The sequence below is a fragment of the Sus scrofa genome, chromosome 17 (assembly GCF_000003025.6).
Source record: "Sus scrofa isolate TJ Tabasco breed Duroc chromosome 17, Sscrofa11.1, whole genome shotgun sequence".
Lineage (NCBI taxonomy): Eukaryota > Metazoa > Chordata > Mammalia > Artiodactyla > Suidae > Sus > Sus scrofa.
In genome coordinates, this window is record NC_010459.5 from 33,587,669 (window position 1) to 33,611,781 (window position 24,113).

At 55.5% G+C, this 24,113-nt stretch overlaps 1 protein-coding gene across 5 annotated transcripts in view; it reads right to left on the bottom strand.

The window, feature by feature from the left end:
• Window positions 1-23,707, bottom strand: part of SIRPA (signal-regulatory protein alpha) — a 45,106-nt gene extending 21,399 nt beyond the window's left edge. Inside the window, exons 1-3 of one of the 5 annotated variants that reach the window (XM_021077321.1) lie at window positions 23,337-23,707; window positions 22,368-22,455; window positions 3,261-3,626 (exon numbers count right to left, since the gene is read on the bottom strand). In XM_021077321.1, coding sequence (XP_020932980.1) covers window positions 3,261-3,626; window positions 22,368-22,446 — 445 coding nt within the window. In that variant the 5' untranslated portion in view covers window positions 22,447-22,455; window positions 23,337-23,707. 5 annotated transcript variants of the gene reach the window in all.

A 24,113-nucleotide genomic window follows, 5' to 3' on the forward strand; every position in this document is an offset into this window, starting at 1 on the left:
GTCCTGGAGGGAACGTGACCCCTCTGAGGTCCCTCTGGTTCAGGTGATCAGAGCTAATGCTGGTGGAACATGTACCACGAGCCAGGCTCTGCTCTAAGCCCTTTACACGCCTCCTCATAAAGTCCCCGCCGCAGCTCTGAGGGCCATGCTGTCCAACTCCAATGTGGGGAGGACTCGTCAAGGCCCCGGAGCCTGGATGTGGCAGAGCTGGGATGGGGCCCAGGCAGAGAGCTCCGCCCAGGCTCTCAACGGCTGTGCACTGACCCCCAGGAGCATTTTCATCCAACCCCCCCTATCTAGGGGTCCTAGACCCTCTCAGTCCAGCACCGACTCCTGAGAGGGGGCTGTGCTCACCACCATTTCACAGATGGGGAAACGGAGGCCTCAAGGAGCTGAGACTTGCCCCAGACACATAGCCTGGGAGGCCAGCACATCGCTGACTGAGGGGCTGTCCTGTCACCAGGTCCCTGTACCCTCAGGACACACTGCGAAAGCTGGTGTGATTCCCCTCCTTGCACAGGGGAGGGGATGAGGCCCAGCACAGGGAACTGGTCATGACCTTGACATAACACTGGCTTTGGGGCTCCCTGCTCTGTGCTGGGGATGTAGACAGAGCACCTCAGGTCCTTCCGACTCTCCTCAAAGGAGACCATGAGATGACCAGTTTACAATGAGAAACCTGAGGCTGAGAGCAATGAAGGGACTGTCCCCACCCTCCCCACTGTGTCCCAGAAGTCTTTCCTGTCACCTCGAAGCTTTCATGCCCATCAACAGAGCTAGCAAATCCCACCCGCCCCCATACTAACCACCCCCCTTTCCCTCTGAGATTCCTGACGTTGAGCAGCTACAGGGAGGAGTGGCCTCTGCGGGCCCAGAACTGGGGCCCCTGAAACATCAAGGGTGAGCCACGGGCTCCGACTCCTGAGTCTAGAATATGGGCTCTTGCTGGTGCGGGGCCCCAAGCACCCTCCGGGAAACAGCTCCCTGTCCTTGTCCTCAGTCTGCAGAGCCAGGGATGGGCGTGCGTGGTGCAGCTGGGACGGCAGGGGCCCCTCTGTGCTCGTCCACACTACCCTGCTCGGGGATGCACCTGCAGGCTGCTCAGTGAAGGGGCAACATCACAGCACTGGGGAGAAAAGGCTCCTGATGCTTTTAAACCCACTGAGCCCTGTTAACAGGTAAGGACCTCATGAGATATTTCTGAATCTGTCTGCTATGGATTGTAAAAGTAGCCCCACCTCTCACATGGGACTTTTAAAAATGCTTATTGTGGGAGAAGAGAACAACCCAGGAATTTTCAGGAGAGGCTGGAGCTTTCTGCACACTTGGACAAGTGCAGCGGGGTGGGCATAAAGCAGGGCGGTGAATCGAGTTGCTTGGGGGTCCACCTTGGCTCCCCTACCTGCTCAGGAGCCAGTTCCCCTCTGAGCCTCAGTGTCCTCATCTGCAAAAGGGACAAGAGATGGCCCCTCCCTCAAAGCACTGGTTGGAAGGAGTAAGAGGCATGAGGAAGATTCAGCCTCTGAGGAGGGGCTGCTGCTCCCTGACCCCTCCCGCTTCCTTCCTTTCTCATCCAGGGAATCATGGGCGCAGGGGCTTGGGCAAGAGCATGAGCCCTGTCCTGGGGGGCAGCAGATCTGAGGGGCATGGGAGCCACTTACTAGCTGTGACTGGCGGGCAAGGGGCTCCCCACCTTGGGAAGTTTAGTAACATCTGCAAAATCAGGATGAAGCCAACTTCCCTGCTTAGGTCCAGGGCTTGTGGGGAGACTAGAGGACTATCATGACCAGAGGGGAATTTGGCAAAATAATCACACAAATTACAATGCACGTACTCTCTGACCTAGCAATGCACATCCATGGATGTTTCCCCTTTGAGCAGAGTGATGCACGGCTAAGGTTATCCACCGTGGCGCTGTTTTAATAGCCTGATGTTGGGAACAACTAAATATCCATCAACAGGCAACTGCCACATGAGAGATGCTCTCTGCATACAAGGCAGTGTTCCGTAGCTGCTGCAACACTGGGCGGCTATAGCTGACGTGGAAATGCTAGACTTGGCGTCAAGTTGCTGAAAGTGGGGAGAGGTTCCTAATCATCTCTGGCCTCAGGGTCTGAATGTATGGGGGCATTCGGAACCTTTGGGAAACTGATCCAAATGTTCCCTATTCAATGGTGTGGGGTAATAAGCTTTTATTCAGCACCCACTATGCACCAGGTTCTTCCACAGAACCAGGATCCGATGCTGGTGCAGGAAGAATCCTGGCTTGGAATCAGATTGGGTTCTGGAAATGTCCCCTCCCTGGCCATGTGTCTGTGGTCGGGCCCCTGTCACCTCGTGGCCCCAGGCTCCCGATCTGTGTTTGGGGGGCGGGGCTGGAGAGTGTCTAAATGTCAGTCCTGGGCTGACATTTTAGGGTTCAGGATCTTAGGTCGCTGGCAGAAAATCCTAAATGTGCCCCCTTGCAATCACAGTGGGGCCGCCCCATGACAGGTACATGGGGCAGCCCTTCCCTGGGTGAGGGACATGCTGAGCCGGTCCAGCGCTGCTGGGAGCCTTCAGTGACTGTGAGAGTCAGTGCCTGAATCTCAGGAGGGGCTTCTCAACAGACCCCCAGGAAACACCCACCCTCTGGGCGTCTCCCCCATCCAGGGCAGGCAGTGGAAACACTGAATTGGCGCCTCGAGGGGTTTCTTCTCAGCGTGAGGTTTCTGAAGAGGAAATAAAGACACACATTCTCCCCTCCCTGCCCTGGACGTACCGCTCCTGATGGGAAGGGAAGAGAACATGCTTTGGGGAAGGAGAGCGGCTTCCTGTTTTACTCACTGAGGCTGCTACAGCCTCCAGAGCAGGGCCTGGCACACAGTAGGTGCTCACGAAGTGCCGAATAAAGAGAAGCTTCAGCCACATTGAGGGGAGCACTCTCTGGAGGCAGGAGGCGAGGTCTGGCCTGAGACTGGGCGAGTCACTCAGACCTCCTGTTCCCTCATCCCTGGGACCAAAGCGCTGGATGGGACTGGACAGGGCTGGGAGCCAAGCAGACTGGGCGTCCCGGTTTTTCCCACCAGATACCAGTTGTGGGGCCTTGAGCAAAGAGCACAGCCTCTCCAGGCCTCGACTTCCCTGATCTGCAGAGGGAGTGAAATCAGACCATGACCCAGATCATGACGGGGGCACCCTCTGCCTCTCCTGATTCTCGACTGCATTCTTGTTGACGTGCTGTCACAGAGCAGGGGGTGAGGCGCCCCCGCCATACTCACCACTCACAGTGAGCTGAGTGCCTGGCCCAGACCTAAACTCCACGTCCGCAGGGCTCTCTCTCCGGAACTTCACACAGTAGTAGGTCCCGGCGTCTGCTGGGGTGATGTTCCGGATGCGGATGGAAAAGTCCTTGTTGTCTCTCCTTGTGGCATCTGAAGCATTTGTTACTCGGGGGGAGTGGCCCCGAGGATCTCCTTTGAAATCGTAGATTAGCTCCCGGGCTGGTCCTGTCCCCTTGAACCACTTGAAGGGCCCAATGGGGATCAGAGAGGTCGCAGTGCAGGGCAGAGTGGCCGTCTCTCCAGCTGCGACAGACACGGACCTCTCAGGCTGAAGCACCTGCAGCCCCTCCTCACCTGCCGCTCCTGGAGGGAAACACACAGCAGTTATTCAGGCATCCTCAGGTGGTCCTGTAGGTCCTGCTTATCAACAAGAGCTTTCATTCACTGAGCGCACTGTGAGGGAGCCTCAAGCTCTGCCCATTGAATGAGTACCGCATGTGACCACATGAGGCTATAATGTGAGACCCTCATACCAATGACGGGACTGAAGCACAGACAGGATGATGAGCAGGTGTGAGCTCCTGGGCCCCCTCTGGTGGAGTCACGTCTGGGCTGGGCAGTGACTTCAAATCTGATCTTACCAGGAAGAAAGGGCACAGTGTTCCTGAAAGAGGGAACCGCCTGGGCAAAGGCTCAGAGGTATGGCATGGTGCGGCAGGGGTGGGGAGGGGCAGGGCTCTCCAAGGAGCTCATATTCTGTTTCAGGCCTGGCCCAAGAATCAGGCCTTAAGCAGGTGAGTCATACTCAGTAGCGGGGGCCCATTAGTCTGTGGACTAGTGACAGAGGGGGACCTGGGTTTGAGTCCTTGTGATGTGGCTGTGTGACACGGGCCATTACTTAGACTACTGGGAGGATCCCGCAGGGATTCCTGTGAGTGTGCTGGATCCAGCCAGGTGCCGCAGATATGAGTGCTGCCCCTCGTTTGAGCAGGCCCCTTTACTGCTCTCTGAGCCTCAGTCTCCTCACCTGTCAGTTACTCTGGCTCCATCTCAATGGATCGCTGGTTGGAACAAACAACACACCCTGTCCAGGTCAATGTCAAAAGGAAGCATTTGGTCCTTTGAGCCATCTGACCTGGTTTGAGACCCGGCTTGACTTTTATTCACATGGGACCTGAGTTTGCTCATTGCTAGAGTCTCAATTTCCTCCCCCACAAGATGGGTAGATAACCCCCAGCCCTCTGCAGAAATCAGAAGTCACACAGAAGCCATTTAGCACCAAGCTGGGCACAGGGAACCTACGGTCATCATGTCATGACAATGAACTTCACTCTCACCAGCCCTCACACCTGCTCCTGCAGGCCAGGCCAGGGCTGGATGCTGCGATACACAGGGGCTGGACAGGTCAGGCCTTAAGGGCTTCCAGGCTGGGTGGCTGGAAGGAGTCCTGGAGGCTGGTGGGGGAGGGGCCTGAGCCCCAAATTGGAGAAGACTGGGGCACAGGAGCACGGACTCCCACTGGAGGAGGCTGGGGGAGGGAGGACGCAGGAGGAAGATGGACAGGCTGGTGAAGATGCCAAGAGACGTGCTGTAGATGCCCTGAGCGAGGGGCGGCCGGGACCCCCGTTCTGAATGACGCGGGGGGTGGGGAGAAAGCCCTCAGAGAAACAGGCACCTACGTACACACAGAAAGACAGACAGACAGAGAGAGAAGGATAGAGATAGAGAACCACAGAGATAGGCAGAAAGATGGACAGACAGAGATGGAGTCAAGAGTCGAAGACTGAGAGACGGTGGGGGTAGCGGGGGGGAGAATAAGATAAGACACAGGGGCGCGGCAGCCTGGTGGAGGCAGGCAGGCAAACTGAGCCTCGATGTGACCTTGCCCTGGCCTGACCTGGCAGAGGCCACCTTTGCCTTGCACATCAGACAGGGTTGCAGCCAACGCCGTGAGCAGCCCTCTCGCCTCTCGCTGGGAAGGAGGGAACCCTAGGCCCTCTGCCCACCAGCTCATGGCCTGGAAAAACCCCACTGGCGGGGGGCAGGGCGCCCAAGGGAGGGGCACCCATAGACTCCGGTCTGCCCTCCCTGCAGGCAGGCCCTCAGGAGGCCTCGCACGCCCCTGCCTGTGGTCCAGCTCTGACTCCCAGGCCAGGGACTGCCTGGATCTCAGGGCAGATGAGCAGAGACACAGAGTGGCAGCCTGAGCACAGCCCAGCCCTCACAGGGCAGCAAAGAAACCAGAGTCCGCAGGGGGCAGGGGCTCCGGGTGGAGCTGGAGGCCGGGTGTGCGAGAGGCAGGCGGAGGCAGCCTAGGGAGGCAGGCATGAGCCTGAGACACCCCGGGAGGCCTGAGCAGCGGCCAACAGCATCCAGCCAGGAACATTCTCAGGGATCCACACTCCACACTGGAGACTGGACAGACTGGAAGTGCCACTTGGAGGAAGCAGGGGCGCTGGGGCCAGCAGGCCTATGGGAGAACAGGGTTCCCCCTCAGCCAGCTCAGCATCCACCCTCCCTGGGCCTCCCCTCTGGCATCCGCCAAGTGGGGTCCCTACCGGCACCCCCGCACCCCCCAGGATAGGCGTGAGGCCCATGACACAGGTGGACAGCAGCGCCTGCTGCACGGGTGCTGGGCGAATTACCGTTTCTGTTTGCATGATGAAAACAGCCACATTATGCTATACTAGATTTTCTCTGGATGGTCCTGTTTCCCCCCCGCAGCAGAATCCACAGGGAACTATTTCCCACTGCCTGCGGAGAAGTGTCTGGCACCCACCGGGCCATGGATAAATACAGGTTGAATGAACACATGAAGGAAAGAAGGAGGGATTTCACCTGCTCCCAGGCAAATCCCTCTCCCGGAGCCCCTTTCCTCATCTGTTAAAGGAGCTGCTACAGGAGACATCGTGGCCCTGGAGCCCGGGACTGTGCCTGGCGCACAGACGTGCATAATCAACGGCAGTTATTATTATCCGTATCAATACCACTGCACGGGGCTGTGAGTCAGCAGCTGGCGAAGGAGCTGCGAGCGGGAGAGGAGGTTGGGAGTCAGGCGAGCGGCTGGGGCAGGGCTATTCTTGTGGTGCAGCCGGAGGCCTGCAATCACACTCGGGAGGTGACAATAAAATCTAGAGTTGTGTAGAGCTCCCCCCACCGCTCCTGGGTTTTTTTTAATTTTTTTTTTTTTAGCTCCTCTCAAGTTCTCTCCACCAACTGCAGCCAGATTTAGGAGGCTTAATTAATTAGCTAGTGTTTATAAAGCGTTTGAAGAATTTTAAAAGTGAGACGTAAGTGCCAAATATTATTTTAATCTGTGTGTGTGTGTGTGTGTGTGTGTGTGTGTGTGTGTTTCCAGCAGCGTTTTCCCTTCGCTTGCTTGCTTTTCTTTTTCTCTGCAGGTTCTGTTCTGGGAAGCGGGCTTGTTAAAATCACTCCTGCGGATCCGGGCCTGGGGTCATCACGCTGGCATTGCTGACAAATCTGTTTCCCCCTTTCTCCAGCTCTCCTGGCAGAGAGCGTGAGGGTTCAGTGGCCTGAACCGTCTCTGGGAGAGGAGCGTGGCTGGACAGACATCCTTGCGCGCAGCTGGTGGGGACAGAAAGTGGAACATGCTTTGCGGAGAGCAGTGTGGCAGGACGTAGCACAAGTGTGCAAGCTGTTCACCAGCCTTGGCTGGGCTATTCCACAAGGACAGAGCCCTGTGTACGGAGAGGGGTCCCCACATAAGGATCTTGAAGAGACTGGGAAGAAACTTAAGGGGCTAATGACAGGGGATGGTTAAATGAATTGTGGCCTCTCCCCTAGATGGAATTACAGGGAGCCATCAAAAACCATCACCTGAAAACTGCAGGCATCTGGAAATTTGCGCATGGCCTAAGCGTAAATGATGCTGTGGTTATGCCAATGAAACCTGCTCATTGCAAAGCATTTAGAGAACACGAAAAAGCATAAAAGCAAAATAATAATCTCATAGAATACCATCAAAGATAACGCCACCAACACTTGAATGCTGTTAAAATACGAGTGAAGAACAATAAGGTCAAATCATACTCAGATTACTAAGGATGTGTGCAAACAGTCTGCCTCATTCATTCAGGTGTCCGTGTAAAAAATAGAAAAATTGAAGATATCCTAATTTCCAAGCAAAGGAGGCTGGCTGAGCCCGCATGATGATCAGTCTCCATGTAAGGATTATAATTATCGACACAGAAATAAGTGACGAGATCAGAGGCAGTTACTGAGGGTTTCCTTGTGCTCCCAAACTCCTGGTTTTGAAAAACCATGTGTATCTGATATTAAAGGTGAGCGGCGACTAACTCTGAGTAGTAGACTTCCAAGGGGTTTGGCTTTTATGTTTTCTGCTTGCGTTACTTGCACAATAAAAAAGCAGGAAAACTGCTTTCAGTATGATCATGAGTTTGTAAAATAAACTAAAGCTATATATAAACAAACAACGGCAAGGTGCTATACAAAGCTATAAAATGCAAACTCTCTTTGGGTCACGGATCTGACAAGGTTTTCTTTCTTCTTTTTTTTTTTCCCCCTTCTATTTTGGGTGTTTCCAGATTTTCTAAACTGGATGAATATTAAAGGATATTTATAGTACCCCATTTTGTAACAGGAAAAATCCATACATGTAATTATGTATGTTGCAGGGGAGTCCGTTATTTGAATGAACCTCCCTTCTATAGGGAGTTCGTCTGTTTTGTTCACTGTTGTTTTTCCCAGCTCCTGATACAGTGCTTGGCACAGAGTAGGTACTCAATAAATATCCACAGACCGACAGATCAAATCGTCTGGAGAAAAGGCCTAGAATAATAAACCCCAGGCCACTGAGGTGAGTTACATTAGGGAAATGGGACCCGCCGTGGGTGGGTATGTTTTCTATCTGACAGTAAATAATATACTGAAGTTTGTCTCTTTTTGTTGCCATGAACATTTGCTGTTTGGGGGAAAATATTAAGTGATGAAATAAAACACATGAGTAAGTTATCTAATGGAAGAAGTCAGCACAGTGGGTGGAACTGCCCTGGGTATTGTTTTTTCGTAAGAGGAGCTCAGGGTCCACAGGGACCCCGAGCAGGCAGCTCTCAGCAGGAAATACCAGAATCTGCGGAGCGCCGGCCCCCAGCTCAGCGCTGCGGCACCGCTGGGTCTGGGCCTCAGGAAGCTTGCCCGCAAGCAGAGAAGACAGACTTTAAAGACATAACGCCAGTGTTTACATTGGGAATGAGCCCCGACCCTTTACACAAGGGAGCCCTGCTGTATCTTTGACCCCATCTCCTGCCCCGCCGCCTCCCCATGACCTGCTGCCCCCCCATCTCCTTCGCCTTCCACAAATAGGCCAAGAAGGGTGTGAGAGATGAAGTAAGATTGATAACTGGCCATCGGACTTGGAAAAATATCTTTCGTTTTGTCTTTTTTTTTTTTTTTTTTAACAAGATTCATGGGTAGTTTGAGATTAAGAAAAGATGAAAACAATTGCATCAGAAGTGAAAAAATAAGCCTGGATGCTTTTCTAACAGAAAAACAAAGAAAAAAAACAAACCAACTCAGAACCAAAACTTGCTGAGGGAAACAGGGCCACTGCAATCTCCGTGTGCAATTCTTCCAGAAGCCTGCCTCATCAGGACGCGGAGCCAAGGCTGAAACGTACATTTCCCAAGAGCCAGCCTTCCCCTGATGGGTGCTCACTGCCACTCGGAAGGGAGCCTGTCTGCGCCCTAGCAGCAGTGGGTCACCAGAGCAGGGGTCTCAGGGACAGGCTGGAGGGCATCCATCAGGTTTCCACAGGTTCCCAGGAGCCCAGGGCCTGGGAGGCTATGGCTGGAGCTCTGGCAGTGCTCCCAGGGCTCAGCATCCACCCTGACCCCACAGCTGGAGCAGCTGGGCATCCCCCCACCCTGGCCTCAATCATCATTGGCCATTTTCGGCGGGGGGTGGGGGGGATCCTCCAAACACGGCAGCACCTCATCAGGCACCACTTTGGGCGTCTTCTGGGTTATGACTGAATGTCTGTGAACAAGAGCGTCTGGTACAGGAGTGTGGATGGGAATAGGCACCAGGAGTGAAAGAAGGCAGACTCTGGAGTGTGTACTCACGTGCACGAGTGTGCCAAGCCTGTGTTCACATGCATGTGCATGGGTGGGCCCAGGGGCACAGAGATGTAAGTATGTGCCCAGGATGGTTGTGTGTGCAGGAATGTGCAACGGGGCAGCTCAGGAATATGGCAGAAGGGCACCAGGGACCAGGGGTGGGAGGGGGTGTGAACTGTGCACAGGAGAGAATCTCAATGTGAGTGTGAGCCTGTTGGTGGCATGAGAGGGTGTGTCTGCACCCGAGGTGTGAACAGATAGATGTCTGGGAGGGGTGTGGGTATATGTGAATGTGTGTGCGGGCAGGCGGGGCCAGAGCGGGATGTGTGTGCAGAGGGGGCACGAGAGTGATGGGAATGGCGTATACATGAGTGTGAGTGCGAGGGTGAGTGTGCTGACCTAAGAGCTGTGGTGCAGGGGCTACAGCGTGTGTGGGGACCACTGTCTGTGCGTACATGGGTGTGCCCAGCTATGGATGGGCCTGGCACACACAGGGAGGTGAGAGAGGAAGGAGGGCAGAGGAGACACTTTCTCAAGTCTGGTTCATGGTGCGCAACGTCCTACGTGGCCCCTGGCACTGGGTCCTGCCCTTGACGGGAGGCTCAAACCTTCACTGAGCTCCTACTTACTGGGTGCTAGCACAGGGCGCAGCGGCAAAGAGGCCAGCCCGGAACTGGGGCTCGTGACCCTGGGTGGAGCACACGGTCCCTTGGAGGGGGCTGCATGGGCGGTTGGCTGTGTAGCCTCTGCAGTTCTCAAGCGAGGAGCTTGGGGCTCTGATGCAGGAGAACCAGGGCTCTGCCAGCTGCAGCGAGAGGCTGATTTTCCTCCAGAGTCAGAATGATTCATTCATGCCCTTTCAAACCTCGCTCTACTGCCAAACTCTGTCCTAGATGCCACAGGACACAGAGCCAAGTAAAATGGGTCCCCACCCTCATATAGGGCAGAGTCCTGGACACAGTGAGCAAAAAGAGGCTTGGGGATAGGGTCTTAGAAGAGGGGTGGGATCTGGGAAGACTTCCTGGAGGTGGCGGCCCCTGAGCTGGATCTTGAAAGCTGACAGAGGCTGGGGAGAAGGGAAGGCACTGGAGTTTGGGGAACCATGTGAGCAAGAGTGCAGAGGAGAGAAGAGGGGTTGGCACGATGCCGGGACCGAGCAGAGTCTTGGGACATGCTCTGTGGCTGTGAGCAAGCTGGGGTGGGGCTAGCCTGGGCTAACCTAGCGTGGCTTCAGTTACCATCTCATCTGAACAGCGGGGCATCACTGCGTGGAGATGCCCCAGGGGCTGCGGAAGAAACGACCACCTGCACTGGAACCAGCACAAATAGGGATGCACGTGGCCTTGTGAATAAGGTGGGGGGCGGGCCTGGTGGGCCCAGGGTATTCTTTCCTCCATGCCCCCCACCTCCCAGGCAACTCCGAGAACTGGGCACTGTCCAGGTCCTTGCAGGCAGAGGGCAGAACTTGGTATCCCCTTCACATAGCAGGTTAGCTCCTAAGAGGATGCTGCAACAGTCTAAAGCTTGCGCTTTGGAGCCAGAAGACTCTAGGGGGTGTCTTGGAGAAGTCACTTTTCTCTAAGCTGCTGCCTTCTCACCTGGAAAGAAGGGGCACCATCTCCCCCCAAGGCCAGATGTCCAGCATTTAGAAGAGCCGGTCTGAGATCTGTATGTTTCTTTGATTCCTCTCTTTCCCCCCGTCCCACAATCAGCTGGTAGCAGAGCTCACTGGCGCACGGCCTGAGATGTAGCCAGACTCTGACCTCTTCTTACCACCTCTGCTGCACCACCCTCACCCAGATCCTTATCTCAGCTTCCGAACCAGCCTCCCTGCTCCACTTGACCTCTCTACGATACGCACTCCCCCTGCAGCCAGAGGAGCCTCTAAAACCGAAGCCAGGTAACACCCTTTCTCGGTGCCAAATGCTCCTGCAGCCTGCCCTGCACTCCCAGTGAGCCCCAGCATCCTTGCGGGGACACCGGTGGCCGAGCAGCCTTGCTCTCTATCATGCCAGATTCTCCACTCACCTCAGGGCCTTTGCACTAGCCAGTGCTTCTGCCTGGCACGCTCATCCCCTAGATATCCGCACGTTGGGTCCCTCCCCTGCTTCAGGCCTGAGAGGCCTTCCTTGGCAATGTGGGTAAAACACGACCCTCTCAATGTCCCTTGCTCTGCTTTATTTTTCTACGTGTCACCCACCACTTGACATATTACGTAGGCATTTGTCCATTTCATTAGCATCCATCTCCCCATCCTAGGCTTACTATAAGGCCATTGAGAGGGCCTTAGTCTTGTTGCCGGCAGTATCTTCCAGGTTCATATCATTGCCTGGCATTGGCTAAATGTATGTTCTGGATCAGATTCTAACTCTGCCCGTCACGAGACTCCAGCAAGTGTCTTAACCTCTTTGGCCCTCTGGTTTCTCATCTGCAGAATAAGGATGATGATAATAACACTAAGGTGGTTCTAGGATGAAACAGGCTAATGTGTGTAAAGAGCTCAGCGCCGTGCCTGGCACAGAGGAGGTACTCAGTGCTCGGCAGCGGATATTTAAGGATGAAGAGGATGACAGATGATTGCGGCCTGAAGCCCCAGAAACCAAGGATTCCCTTCCAGGCAGAACCAGCTCTGCCCCAACGTCTGCACAAGACCACTTGCAGCTGGACCTGCGCGCAGGCCATGCGCACGGTTGGCAGGAGGCCGGGAGGCAGGGAGCGCCAGAGGCCCTGCTGAGCATTCGCTGGGTTTAGATGGGACCTGGAGGTAATGAAGAAATGCTTGCAGTGCAGCCCTGTTTGCAAAGCAGCAGGGAAAAAAACTATCAGTTGTGTGCGCTGGAAGCAGCCTTGGCGTTCGTTCGCCAGGCCTGGGGACGGGGGCACCGTCCCCTTCCTTGACAACCTAAGGACCTTCTTCCCCCCTCCCCACTTTGCAGAGGGGGAAACTGAGGGCCAGAAGTGAGGCCTGGAGAGGCTGGGAACCCAGGGGAGGTCCTTCCAATCTCCAGGCCCAGCCGTTCCTCTAGAACAGGGGCTGCCCGACCACGCTGTCACGGTACAACATGCGGTTGAGGCCACATACAGGAAACCCTCATTTAACCATCACGACAGACAGCCGAGTGAGGCAAGGGCTGTTGTCACCAGCCCCTGCCTACAGGTGAGACTCTGAGAGGCGGGGTAGGGGCACAGGCGTCAGTCATGCACGATCTCGTCTCCCCGCGACCAGGTCCCCTCCAGCGCTGGCTGCGGGATGCTCAGGCTGCCAAGGATGCGCACACATTTTCCCAGCTGAGATGCAGGCCCCCTTAAAAGCCTCACGCATTTATTAAACGACATTTGCCAAGGTTTCAGCACACTCTGCTGCCGACAGCAGACAGTCTCCGGACGAGATTTTTTTCCCCAAGCTGACACTATTCACTGATGCCTTTTATAGCGCTTTCTGCAGTTCGCAAAAGCACTTTCTGTAGCTCTTAATTCCCTTAAGCCTCAACTGTCTCTGTGTGGGAGGAAAGAGCGGTAGCGCTCCCATTCTACAGATGAGGAAACTGAGGTGCAGGGCAAGGAAGACACCTGCTCCAGAGCACACGGCCCAAAAGCGGCACGTGCTGCATTCACTGAGGAATGTGCCCCGAAGTGGGTGCCTCTCCACTGCCTCCCCTGCCGCTGAGGGCCTGGGGTACCACTGAAGGGCAAGATGAGCATCTGGGCTGGAGCTTCAGAGATGGAAGGGACCAGCAGGAGAGCAGCCAAGCTGAGCCTCTGCTTCACAGAAGGGCAAACGAGGCCCAGAGCAACAGTCTAGTGGGTTCCAGGTCCCGACTGGTTAAATAATGGAGCAGGACCTCCACCTGCTCTTTAGAATCATTACATAATGATCACATGACAGTAACACTAAGAGTAATGATGGCTACTGACAATTACCAAGACAGGCCTCACCAACTACCTTAGGGACCCCGTAACACACGCTGTCACCACCCCCACTTCACAGAGGGCAAGGCTGAGGCTCACTTGGCCAAGGTCCCAGGGCTGCAGAGTGGCCTTTCTCCACCTGTGGCGTCACCCACTGCATCAGGTGGCCTTGTGCAATGAAAGACCCTTTGGGAGAGATAGGCACTGAGTCAGGCCCTCCAAGCCGAACCCTGGCCCAGACAGTGTAGCATGAACTGCGTCACATGTCACGGTTCGTCTGCTCATTGACCCTGGTGTCTACCCCGGAGCAAGCCATTCTGTACAGCCAGAATTTAAGGACCAATTCTGGGCTTTCTGGGCCCCTTCCTCCGCCCTGGCTATTTCCAGGGCTTCCTATTTCAGCACGATGGGCGGGGATTTGCAGTGTGGTCACGGCTCCCCGCTACAGAGGCAGGACTGTGTAGTATTTAGTGCCCAGCTCTGCTTTCCAACCAAGGTTACGGCCTGTGTGACCTCATGGCTCTGAGCCTCCCTTTATTTATTTATTTATTTATTGTTTTTTTAGGGCCCACCCATGGCTTATGGAAGTTCTCAGGCTAGGGGTGGAATCAGAGCTGCAGCTGCCAGCCTATGCCACAGCCACAGCAACTCAAGATCTGAGTTGCGTCTATGACCTACACCACAGCTCATGGCAACACCGGATCCTTAACCCACTGAGCGAGGCCAGGGATGGAATCCGTGTCCTCATGCATATCAGTCAGGTTCATTACCACTGAGCCACAATGGGAACTCCTGAGCCTCCTTTTTAAAATGAGGATCTTTCTTCATTCAACCAATATGTATTCACCTGCCTATACGTTACCAGGCCTTGTGCTAAGGTCCTGGGAGGCCCAAGAGTGGCCAAGACAGACGTAGTCCAAACTCTCATGTAGCTTATATTCTAGTGGGGGAAATAGGGCTGAAGTAATGAAACAAATATAGAAACGGTTACGGGTGCTAAGAAACAAATGAATTTGGTGCCGTGATAGGGAATAACAGGGGAAGCAGTTTTAGAATGGGGGGATTGGGAAAGGCATCTCTGAGGAGGTGAGACTGCAGCTGAAACCCGAAGGAAGCAAAGGCCAGGGGAGATGTTCCAGTAAGAAAAGAGCATGTGCAAAGGCCCTGAGGTAGGAAAGCAGATGGTACGTAGGAGGGCCAGAAAGAAGACTGCTGTGGCTGAAGCCCATGGAGGAAGGCCGTTGTGGTACCAGCCAGCGTGGTACCAGTTGGGGCTGGAAGAGGCCATGTCTCATGGATCATGCTAAGAGGTTTGATTTTATTCCAAGGGCAGTGAGAACCATTTTAAAGTTAGAAGAACCAAAGAGGATTTGATTCACTCCAGTTGCTATGGGTGAAGAGCCTAGAGGGGGCAAGAGTGGGAACAGGAAAGCAGAGATGAAGGTGCTGTGGCATTTAGGGGTCTGAGCTCAAATCCCAGCTCTGCAATTACAAGCTGTGTGACCTTAGGCAAGTCCCTTCACCTCTCTGAGTCTCTGTTTCTTCATCTGTCCAGTGCATCTAAAAATAATTCTCATCTCCCAGAACTGTGATGATAATTAAAGGAGACAACGTTCAGAGCAAAGAGCCTGTCACATGAACCAGCGTGTTCAGTGTCAAGTGCACAGTGAACCAGATGCTACTTGGTTGGGCCCTGACCTCTCCTAACGCCCCCCACTGCCCATCTCCCTTAACTCCAGCCTCACTGGCTGTTCCTGACACACAGCTAACCCACTCCAGCCCCAGGGCCTTTGCACTTGCCACTCCTTCTGTGTGGTACGCTCCCCCTCCCCATATTCCCATGGCTGCTCCCTCAGTTCTATCCAAGCCTCTGCTCCTCAGAGAGGCCCTCTTTCTGTCCCCACTCAACCTTCTATTCCTCGACCTGCTTTCATTTTCTTCATGGTACTTGTTTCCACCGACACAATGTTTCCTTGCGTCTGTTCTTCCTTCCTCACTAGAATCGCAGCTCTACAAGAGCAGGCGTTTTTGTCTGTCTGCAGTTGTAGCCCCAGCACCTAGAGGCATCCCTGGCGCACAGCGGATACTCAGATATATCTGTCGAGGGAAAATAAATACTGCATGTTCTCACTTATACATGGAATCTAAAAAATAGTCACATTCAGAGAGGCAGAGAGTAGAGGGGTGGTTGCTGGAAGCTGGGGGCAAGAGACATGGGAAATGTTGCTCAAAGGGCACAACCTTCGTTGCAAGATGAAAATTTTCTGGGGATACCATGGCAGCATGGCAACTATGGTGAACTATGCCATATTATATACTTGAAAGTTCTTTTTTTTTTTTTTGTCTTTTTGTCTTTTGCCATTTCTAGGGCCGCTCCCGCAGCATATGGAGGTTCCCAGGCTAGGGGTCTAATCAGAGCTGTAGCCACTGGCCGACACCACAGCCACAGCAATGTCAGATCCAAGCCGCGTCTGCGATCTACACCACAGCTCTCGGCAACGCCAGATCCTTAACCCACTGAGCAACGCCAGGGATTGAACCCACAACCTCATGGTTCCTAGTCGGATTTGTTTCCACTGCGCCACGACGGGAACTCCAATACTTGAAAGTTCTTAAGAGAGTGGATCTTAAAAGTTATCACCACCAAAAAAGTGAATAAATAAACACAAAGGTAATTACGGAGTTGTTAACTAACCTCATTGCGGTAATCATTTCACAATATACAGGTATATTAAATCATCATATTGGATACCTTAAACTTACTCTCAACAACCTATCAATAAAGCTGGAAGATATTTTAAAAATATCTGTTGAGTGAATATAACGAAAATGACCGGAAAAAGGACAAAAAGTGGTGAAGAGTAAACTGAGGCTTGGATCCAGTTTTATATCACCCTCACCGGCTATGTGGGCCTGGGAAGACTCCAACTCAGTTTGGGGAGCCTCAGTTTCCTTGGCTGTAAAATGGGAATGAAGGACTCCATGCTTTTGGCTCATTATAAGGATTAGGCAACAGCGCACATCCAAGTATCCACGGGTCAAATGACGCCTAATGTTGAGCATTTGCTTTACAATCCTCCCCCCTCCCCTCCACCCCCAGAAAAGTGAGGAGCAGGTGAAAGACGAATGGCAGATGAGTGTTGAAGCTGAGGTTTCTCATTTTGCAAATATTGGAAATTTTCTAAAATAAAGAGACAAGGAAGAGACGGCATGGATTCACGGCTCAGCCAGTGCCCAGCACGTAGTCCACTATTTCCTCTCAGATGGGCTGCCACTTCGGGGGGACACTGTGCGCTTTGAAGAACGGGGTCACTAGAGCCCTCCCTGGCATCATTACCCACCTGCCCTGGCTCCGTCCAACCCCCCTGCAGGCTCATCCCTCACCCCTGGAACCCTGCACCTGCTCACCCTCGCTCCTGGCACTAATCTGCAGCCATCGAACAGCCAGCGCCCCGAAACGGATGTGCCAGGAAGTCTTGCAGACACAAAGAACCAATTCTGTATAATGGCCAACTTCCACCTCCGCTGTTTTGCATGTCTCTGGACTGAGGGCCTGGCAGGACACCTGGCCAGGGAAAAGCCACCTTGCAGAGGCCCCATCAGAAGACCGGTTCCAGGACCGCCCAAGGTAACAGGAAAGCCATTTCAGCTGTGAAAATAGAGGCTTCCTTCTTCACTATGGGACAGAAGCGCATCTTGGGAACACGTGTGGCCTCTGCTTCCCAGGAGGAAACCCTGATTGACAGAAATGTGAGGGGAGCACCAAGAGGGCAGTTTGCCAGCACCCCTGGGCCTCAGCTTCTCTACCTGCCAGGGCCAAGTGATGCCTAGCGAATGCCACGGGTCCTGTGGGCAGGCCAATGGGAGTGGTTATCCTTCCCGATTCTGCTGCTTACTGGGTGGCCTTGAGCAAGGTGCTCTGCTTCTCTGAGCCTAGTTTTCTCGCTGATCAGATGGATTTGATGAGAACTGTGCCCACTACCCAGGATCCCTGGGAGTACCACCGGGATCATACATGCCAAGTGCTGAGCCCAGTAAGCGGCCGGAACCATGGTTCCCTCTATTATTACTTTGGTATTTTCCATGGAATGTGGGATCCTGTCAGATTTCTAGCTTTAAGATGGAAACTTCCAGCACAGCTCAGTTTTCAAAAGCCTTGGCCTGGATGACAGGGGGCTTGGCATGCCACCCACCCAGAACTTGCCAGGGATCTGCTGTGTGAGCCTGGGGTTGCAGTTTTCTCAGCCCCACAAAGAGGCGCTGACTGGCAGCTCTCTCAGGCCCCCTATGGCTCGGGGGCTGGAAATCCATAGTTCCAGACCTGTGGATCTGGACAGAGACACCTAGAGGCAGGTTGTGCCCGCAGCACTCAGTCCCAGTAATAATTCAATCACGCCAGTGAGCTGGCTTTCCACTAGACGTGGCACCCGCCCCAAACACACAAAAGCCACAGGGAGAAACACTTAAGTTCATGTTCACTCTCAGCAGATTTGTTTTGTGGGCACCCACTGTGTGCAAGGAGCTGCCCTGGGTGCTTTGCCGTCAGTCCCTTTGTCACAGGTATGGAAACCCAAACGGCACAAAACAACGACAATTACAACACCGGCTGAAGGTAAGATGCATGTAAGCTGCTACCGAGCGCTTACTACACACCAGGCACGGCTGCAAGCCTTACACATGCATTCGCCGACTTAAGCCTTGGAATGCAGTTGTCAACGTCATTGTCATTTTACAGATGAGAAAACCGAGACACAGAGGTCAGTAAATTGTCCAAGGAGGTAGTGGTGTTGGGAGTTGCCCCAGGGATGGGGGTGGCGGTGGGGTGTCTGAGCCAAGCCTGAGACTCAGCACCAGGCTGTGCTGCCTCTACATGGAGAGACTCCACTGCACAATGCTAAATATGCACTCACATGTGATAAAACAAAGAGATAGTGATATGTAGCCTCAGATAAATTCTGGGGGGAGGGTTTAGAGGAGGAAGGTGGAATTCTCGTGGAATGTGAGGCAGCACAGATGGAAGGCTGGGGAGGATTCAGACATAGGCAGAAGATAGGCAGGTACAGGGAAAGGCATCTCTGGTGGCAGGAACAGCATCCGCGAAGGCACAGAGATGAGAAAGAGCTGAAGGTGTGGATTTGTACAACGGAATGTACCGAGCTGGGCCAGGCTGCTTGTTAATGGGAATTAAAAGACCCAACACCTCCTGTTCTTATGTTTGGGGAATGTTGGAGTACACACGGTCCAGCTGGGGCTTCTACAACTGTGGGCCTTTACAGGGTCTCTTAGATGCCAGTGGCCTCGAGCCACCAGGAAAGCTTTGGCAGCAGCAAGGAAGCCTGGTCATCTTGCAGCATCTCAGCAGGTCAGCTCTTTGCGAAACATGTGGCTGAGAAACAGGGCCTGTCAGGGAGGGAGCCCGGGTCCTCTTGCAGGCTTTTTTTTTTTTTTTTTTTTTTTCTTTTACAAAGAAAACTTGGACCCACTCAACAGTTTTGAGCAGGGGAGTGACATGATCTGAATTGTGTTGACAGACCAGAAATCTGAGCGCATTAAAAAGAGGTGGCGGCGGCGGTGGGGGGCGGGGGGGACACCTTCCATCAGTCCAGGACTACAAATAAGAAAATAATCTGTCGCATGGAGCCATTGGAAGCAGCGAGCGAGTGCGTGTGGGATCCGTACAACAGTTTTAGACTGCCTTCCTCTCACACACCCCCTCTCCATCTGTCGCAAAGGGCACCAGGAAGATGCAGGGAGGAAGATTCCAGCTCTGGGGGCTCCAGAGCTCCGCAGCCCAGATGGGGGGCTCTGATGGCAGCCGCACTGCTCCCAGGAGCTGTCGTTGATGAGGGCCAAGGGGCTGTCAGTGTTTCCAACCCCAGGGCACTTTCAGAGAAATGACTGCGCCCTCGTAAAAAGCCGATGCCCCAGAAAGAACCCTTCGCAAACCTCCATCTGAACAGGGCGGGGCCCCTCTGGCTCCCCCCAGCTTGGACAAAGTGCTCCTGATCAAGTCACTGACCTTCTTTCTTCAAAGGCTGCCCCACCACAGGGCCGGCTTCAAATCCTCGGCTCCCCACCTCTCCGTCCTTGGTGAGATTATTCCCCAGGTCTGGACCCTATTTTCTCCATCTGCAAAATGGGGATAAGAGCCTACGCATGGCTTCGCTGACTGATGACATTATGCAGACAAGGCGCTCAGCGCCCAGCCTGGAACACGGGTAACATGGAAGGAAGAGTGGTTTTCTTTCCTTCTCTTGACACATGGTTCCCATCAGGACTGCATACGTGCCGAATGATGGCAAGTAAAAGAATGAATCACCCCGCGAATCTCCACGGGGTTGGGGAAGGAATAATTAATGGCTAGAAAGCACCCAGAGAATACCACGGCCTTAAAGGACCTTCCACGGCCTGAGCTCTGTGGGGCCAACGCCCTCCCTCCCCGTTTCTCTTCTCATGAAAGAGGAAGTGAGAGGAACTTCACCACTTAGGAAAGTACAGAGGCGCGAGCATGCTACCTTCTACCAGACGGTCAGGGGTTCACCGCAGGGCCCAGACTGACCCCACACTCGACCTGGCCTTCTGCAAGAGTGAGGCGTGGAGGGGGGTTTATTTGAAACCTCCCCAGGAGAGGTCCCGCAGGTCTCCGGACCCGGTGGAGCCAAATGAGGAGGCCCAGGCTCTGTGTCAGGCACAGCGCTGCTGCAGAATCGGGCTGCCCAGGTCTCCCCCGGCCCCTCGGCCTTCTCCCGGCCTCAGAGCCTCCCTCTGCGAAGTCGTTTGGGGAATCCAGCCTCGCCTTGGCTCCGAGAGCACAGGTTGGCGACTTCATCGGCACCTTTGTAGAATTTCCTTTTGGCAGCCTTGGCGTGGAGAGCAATCTTTAGAAACTTCTTTCCCTGCCTCCCCCCAACCCAGATCATTCACATGACCAGCCCCCACCAAAGAGTGATCATGTGAAGCCATAGCAATCATGTGACACCTCCCAGGCTGACAGTTCTGCTTGAGACACTAGTAGTCATTCAATCCAAAGCCACCTTCCCAAGCCTGACATTTGAGTTTCTCACTCAAACACATCCATTTTCTTAGAAACCTGGACAACTGCCCCCTTCTACCTTCCTGCCCTTCTGTCCTGCCCCTCTTCTGCTCTGGCATAAATTCCAGGTCTGGAGCCATGACAGGAGGGCCTGAAGCCCCAGCCTGCCGCCATACCAGGTGGGTTCCACGCCAGGGCCAAATGCCACCAGGACCCCGTAGAACAGAGCTGGGAGGCTTGGGCTCTGGAGGTGACACGCTTCCCCAGCACCCTCCACCAAGAAACTTATTCTCACCTCCTAAGATTTATTTATTTCAAAGTTAATCTTGTCCCCTCTGCTGCTCTCACTTTTTCAGGCTATTGATGCTGAATGGATTGGAACGGAAGTTTTACGGCCTAATCTTTACCATTTTATAGATTGTTTTTATAGGCGAAAGGGGGAGAATCTGCTCCCAGGAAGGGTGTTGGTGTTCCCAGGCAGCCCTGGGCAGCGCCGCTGCCCATCAGAATACTCGTTACTCGGCGTCACCCCTCATTTGCCAGGGACGGAACCACGGGGTCCTGCACAGAGAAGGGTCTGCGATAGACATTGAGAAATTAACTCGGGCCCAGCTCCCCGCTTCGGGAAAAATCAGGCGCTTGTGAGAGACCCTTGTGTATTTCCAGCCCGGGAAGGAGGGCAGGGCAGGGCAGGACCTTGGACTTTTTTTTTTTTCGCTGGGTGCTGGGCGTTAATGGTCAGCTCAGGCAGGAAGGAGTGGATCAGAGATGCCACTGGCTCACCAGAGAGACGTGACACCTCTCAGGGGCCCCTCCTGCCCAGCAAGTGTAATCGAAAGACCTGTGGTGGAGGGGGTGGGAGGATGCCTGCGTGGATTCCAGGGGTTCAGGGGAAACTGCGGGGCAGAGAGACGCTGCTGTCCACCCCCACCTCTCCCTCCACCCACTCTTTGCTAGTTCTCCCTTTCTCACTGCCATCAGATGGTTACCAGTCTCTAGGCAAATGCCGAAGGAGGGGGGGGAGGTGGATACTGAGCTCATCTTTACCTCCCTCCTCAGGGGAGGGAGGGGCAGAGACCCCTCCACCGACGACACAGCTTCAAGGAACCAAACCCCCAAATCCCCATCTTTCCCACCCCAACTCCTTTAACACAGTTTTTCTGCCCCCCACACCCTCCCAAGGGACTCAACATTCTGCAAAACCCCTTTAAGAAGCAGGGCTCCTGAACGGTGACCTCACCCCTTGGCGAACACACGGTAGCCTTCAGAGCCCGCCTGCTGGAGACAGCCAGGTGTTTGATGTAGGCCAACAAAAAGACATGCTCAGAGCCACAGGTAACAGCCCCACAGAGCACCTGAACTGCAGGGAGCTGCCTGGAAGCCTGAGGAAGGCAGGAGGAAGGGGGAGAGAGGCAGGAGAGCAGCAGGGAACACGACCAGCCAGTGAGGGGCTTTGGCAACCTCGGAGGGGACAATCCGCCTGTTTTCACATCAGGATCTGTTGCATCGAGGCAGCTCACCCCAGGGTTACCTCGGCCTCCCCTCCTGGCTCTCCCCCCATCTAAGCCTGTTTTACTCTGCGCACAAGAAGGAGAGCTCACTCTTCCCTGGTTGCCACAGCCTGCTTCTGTTCCATCCCAGGCAGTACTGGAAAGACCTCTGCGCCCACCCCCTTCTCTCAGACCCCGAAGTCAAACATGGGGAAAACATAAGTCCAGGGAGGGAGCTTCCAGAGAAGCCAGAGGCGCCTTGCTCTGAAAGCCACTGACAGCCTGCCTCCCCCCTCAGATTGGGCAGGGACCTGAACCAACTCGTCTGGGTATGTCTGGGTGCCCAGCATAGTGCGGCACAGTCAGAGTCCAGAGAGACTGGGTTCCATCCTTGGCTGTGTGACCTTGGGCAAGTCGCTGACCCTCTCTGGACCTCAGTTTCCGCATCTGTAACCCTGGTTACCGGCACCTCTCCCCGATTACTGTTCAACAGTAGCCGGGTGGCTCCCAGGGGCCATCTGAGAGGCCTGAGCCTGAAATGTGGGGACGGCGGCGGCGGGAGCGGGGTGCTTACCTGTCCAGGCGCTCAACAAGGCGAGCAGCAGGCAGAGCAGCGGCCCGAGGCGGCCGGGGGCCGGGCGGGCGGGCTCCATGGGCCGCGGCTGCGGAGCGAGGAGGGAGAGCGGCCGTGAGTGCGCGCTCGGGCGGGCGCGGGCTGGAGCGGGGAAATGACTAAGGCTCCCCCCTCTCCCCCCACCTCCCCTCCCGGCCGGGCTTTCCCCCTCCCTCCCCGGAACGGGCGCCTGGAGCGGCTTAGGAGCCGCCTTCAGCGCCGCGATTTTCGGAGAAACCCCCCCGCCGCCACCCCCCACCCCCGAGATCGAGAGACAGAGAAGGGGGAGAGACCCCAAGCGCGCGAGAAACGAAGCCAGGGACGGCCCGCGAGAGGCGGCAGGAGAGGGAAACAGACCCAAGGGAGCCAGGCAGAGAGCCAGAGACACAGAGAGGCGAGAGAGGGAGAGAAAGAGCGAGCGAGCGAGCGGGCGCGGAGTGAGCGAGGCGGCGCGCAGATCGAGACAGCGCGGGAGAGGGAGGACCGCGAGGGCAGGGCGAGGGGCAGCGGGCCCAGCCGCCCCCGCCGCTGCCCACCTGCCCCGCCCGGGCTCCTCGCGGCGCCGCGGCTCGTCTCCTCCGGCCCGCAGTCCCGGCCGCGGCCCCCGCCTTCCTTCCCTTCCCCTCCTCCCTCCGGCCGCGCGGGAGGCTGCGGGGCTCGGGCCCCGCCGGCACCTCCGCCGAGCGCCCGCCCGCCCGCTGCGCGCCCCGGGGAGGGAGGGAGCGAGGGCGGCGCGCGCGGCCCCGGCACCCCCGGCACCCCCGGCCCGGCCCCGGCCGCGGCCCCCGCCGCCGGCGCCCCGCTCGGCTCGGGACTGGAGGAGCCTCGGCTCCAACAATGTGCCAGTTCAGAAGCCCGCGCGCGGCGGCCCCCGGCCCCGAACCGCCTCCCCCACCCCTCGCTCCCTCCCTCTGCCAGCCGGGCTCGGACCTGCGCGGCCGGCGAGGGCTGGAGGACAGTGGAAGCGCCGCCGGGGCTGCCCAGAGACCGGGCCCCTGGCTCCACTTTGCGCAAACTTGTTTTTCTAAGGTCAGCGCCGCGAGCCGACTAAATAGTCCTCTTAAGGTGGACTGGGGAAGTTGCGGTCGACCTCCCGCCGCCTCCGGACTCCGGGCCAGTCTCTGCTTCCCACCGCGGGAGGCTGCAGGCGGCGAGGGGAGCGGGGAGTGGAGGAAGGGGGGAGTCTGGCGTTCGCCCCTCCCCAGTGGCCCTGCCCGGGTGCCCTCAGCCGAAGGCCCCTCTCGGGGAGGGTGAGGGCCAGAGGGGCCCCGATTCTTTCAAAGCTGGGCCGAGGTGAAGGAAAAGCAGGAAGTAAGTGGAGGTAGGGGGAAGGGGAGAGGAAGGAGAGAGTGATGGTACAAAAATAGCGTGTGTGTAGGAAGGACTTCAGTACCGCCTGGAAAAGAGGCGCGGAGAGGAGAGGGAGCCAGAAGGGGGGCTGTGGCCGGGAAACCAGAGGGGCAGGGTCCGGCCTCCCTGGGGAGGTGGGCTCTCCGAACAGGTGCCTCTCTGTCAAGGATGGCTGCTTCAGGGGTGGGGGAGGCCCAGGCAGGGTGTGGGGCCAGGCGGAACTTGAAGGCCTGGGCTTCAGGAAGATGTCAGGCAGCCAGGAAGATGCAGGCAAGTGAGGAGAGCAGGGCCAAGGGGTCTGGAGGCGGGACAGAGCCTGCTGGTGAGAAAAAAGCAACCTTTCTCCCTCTTTCAATC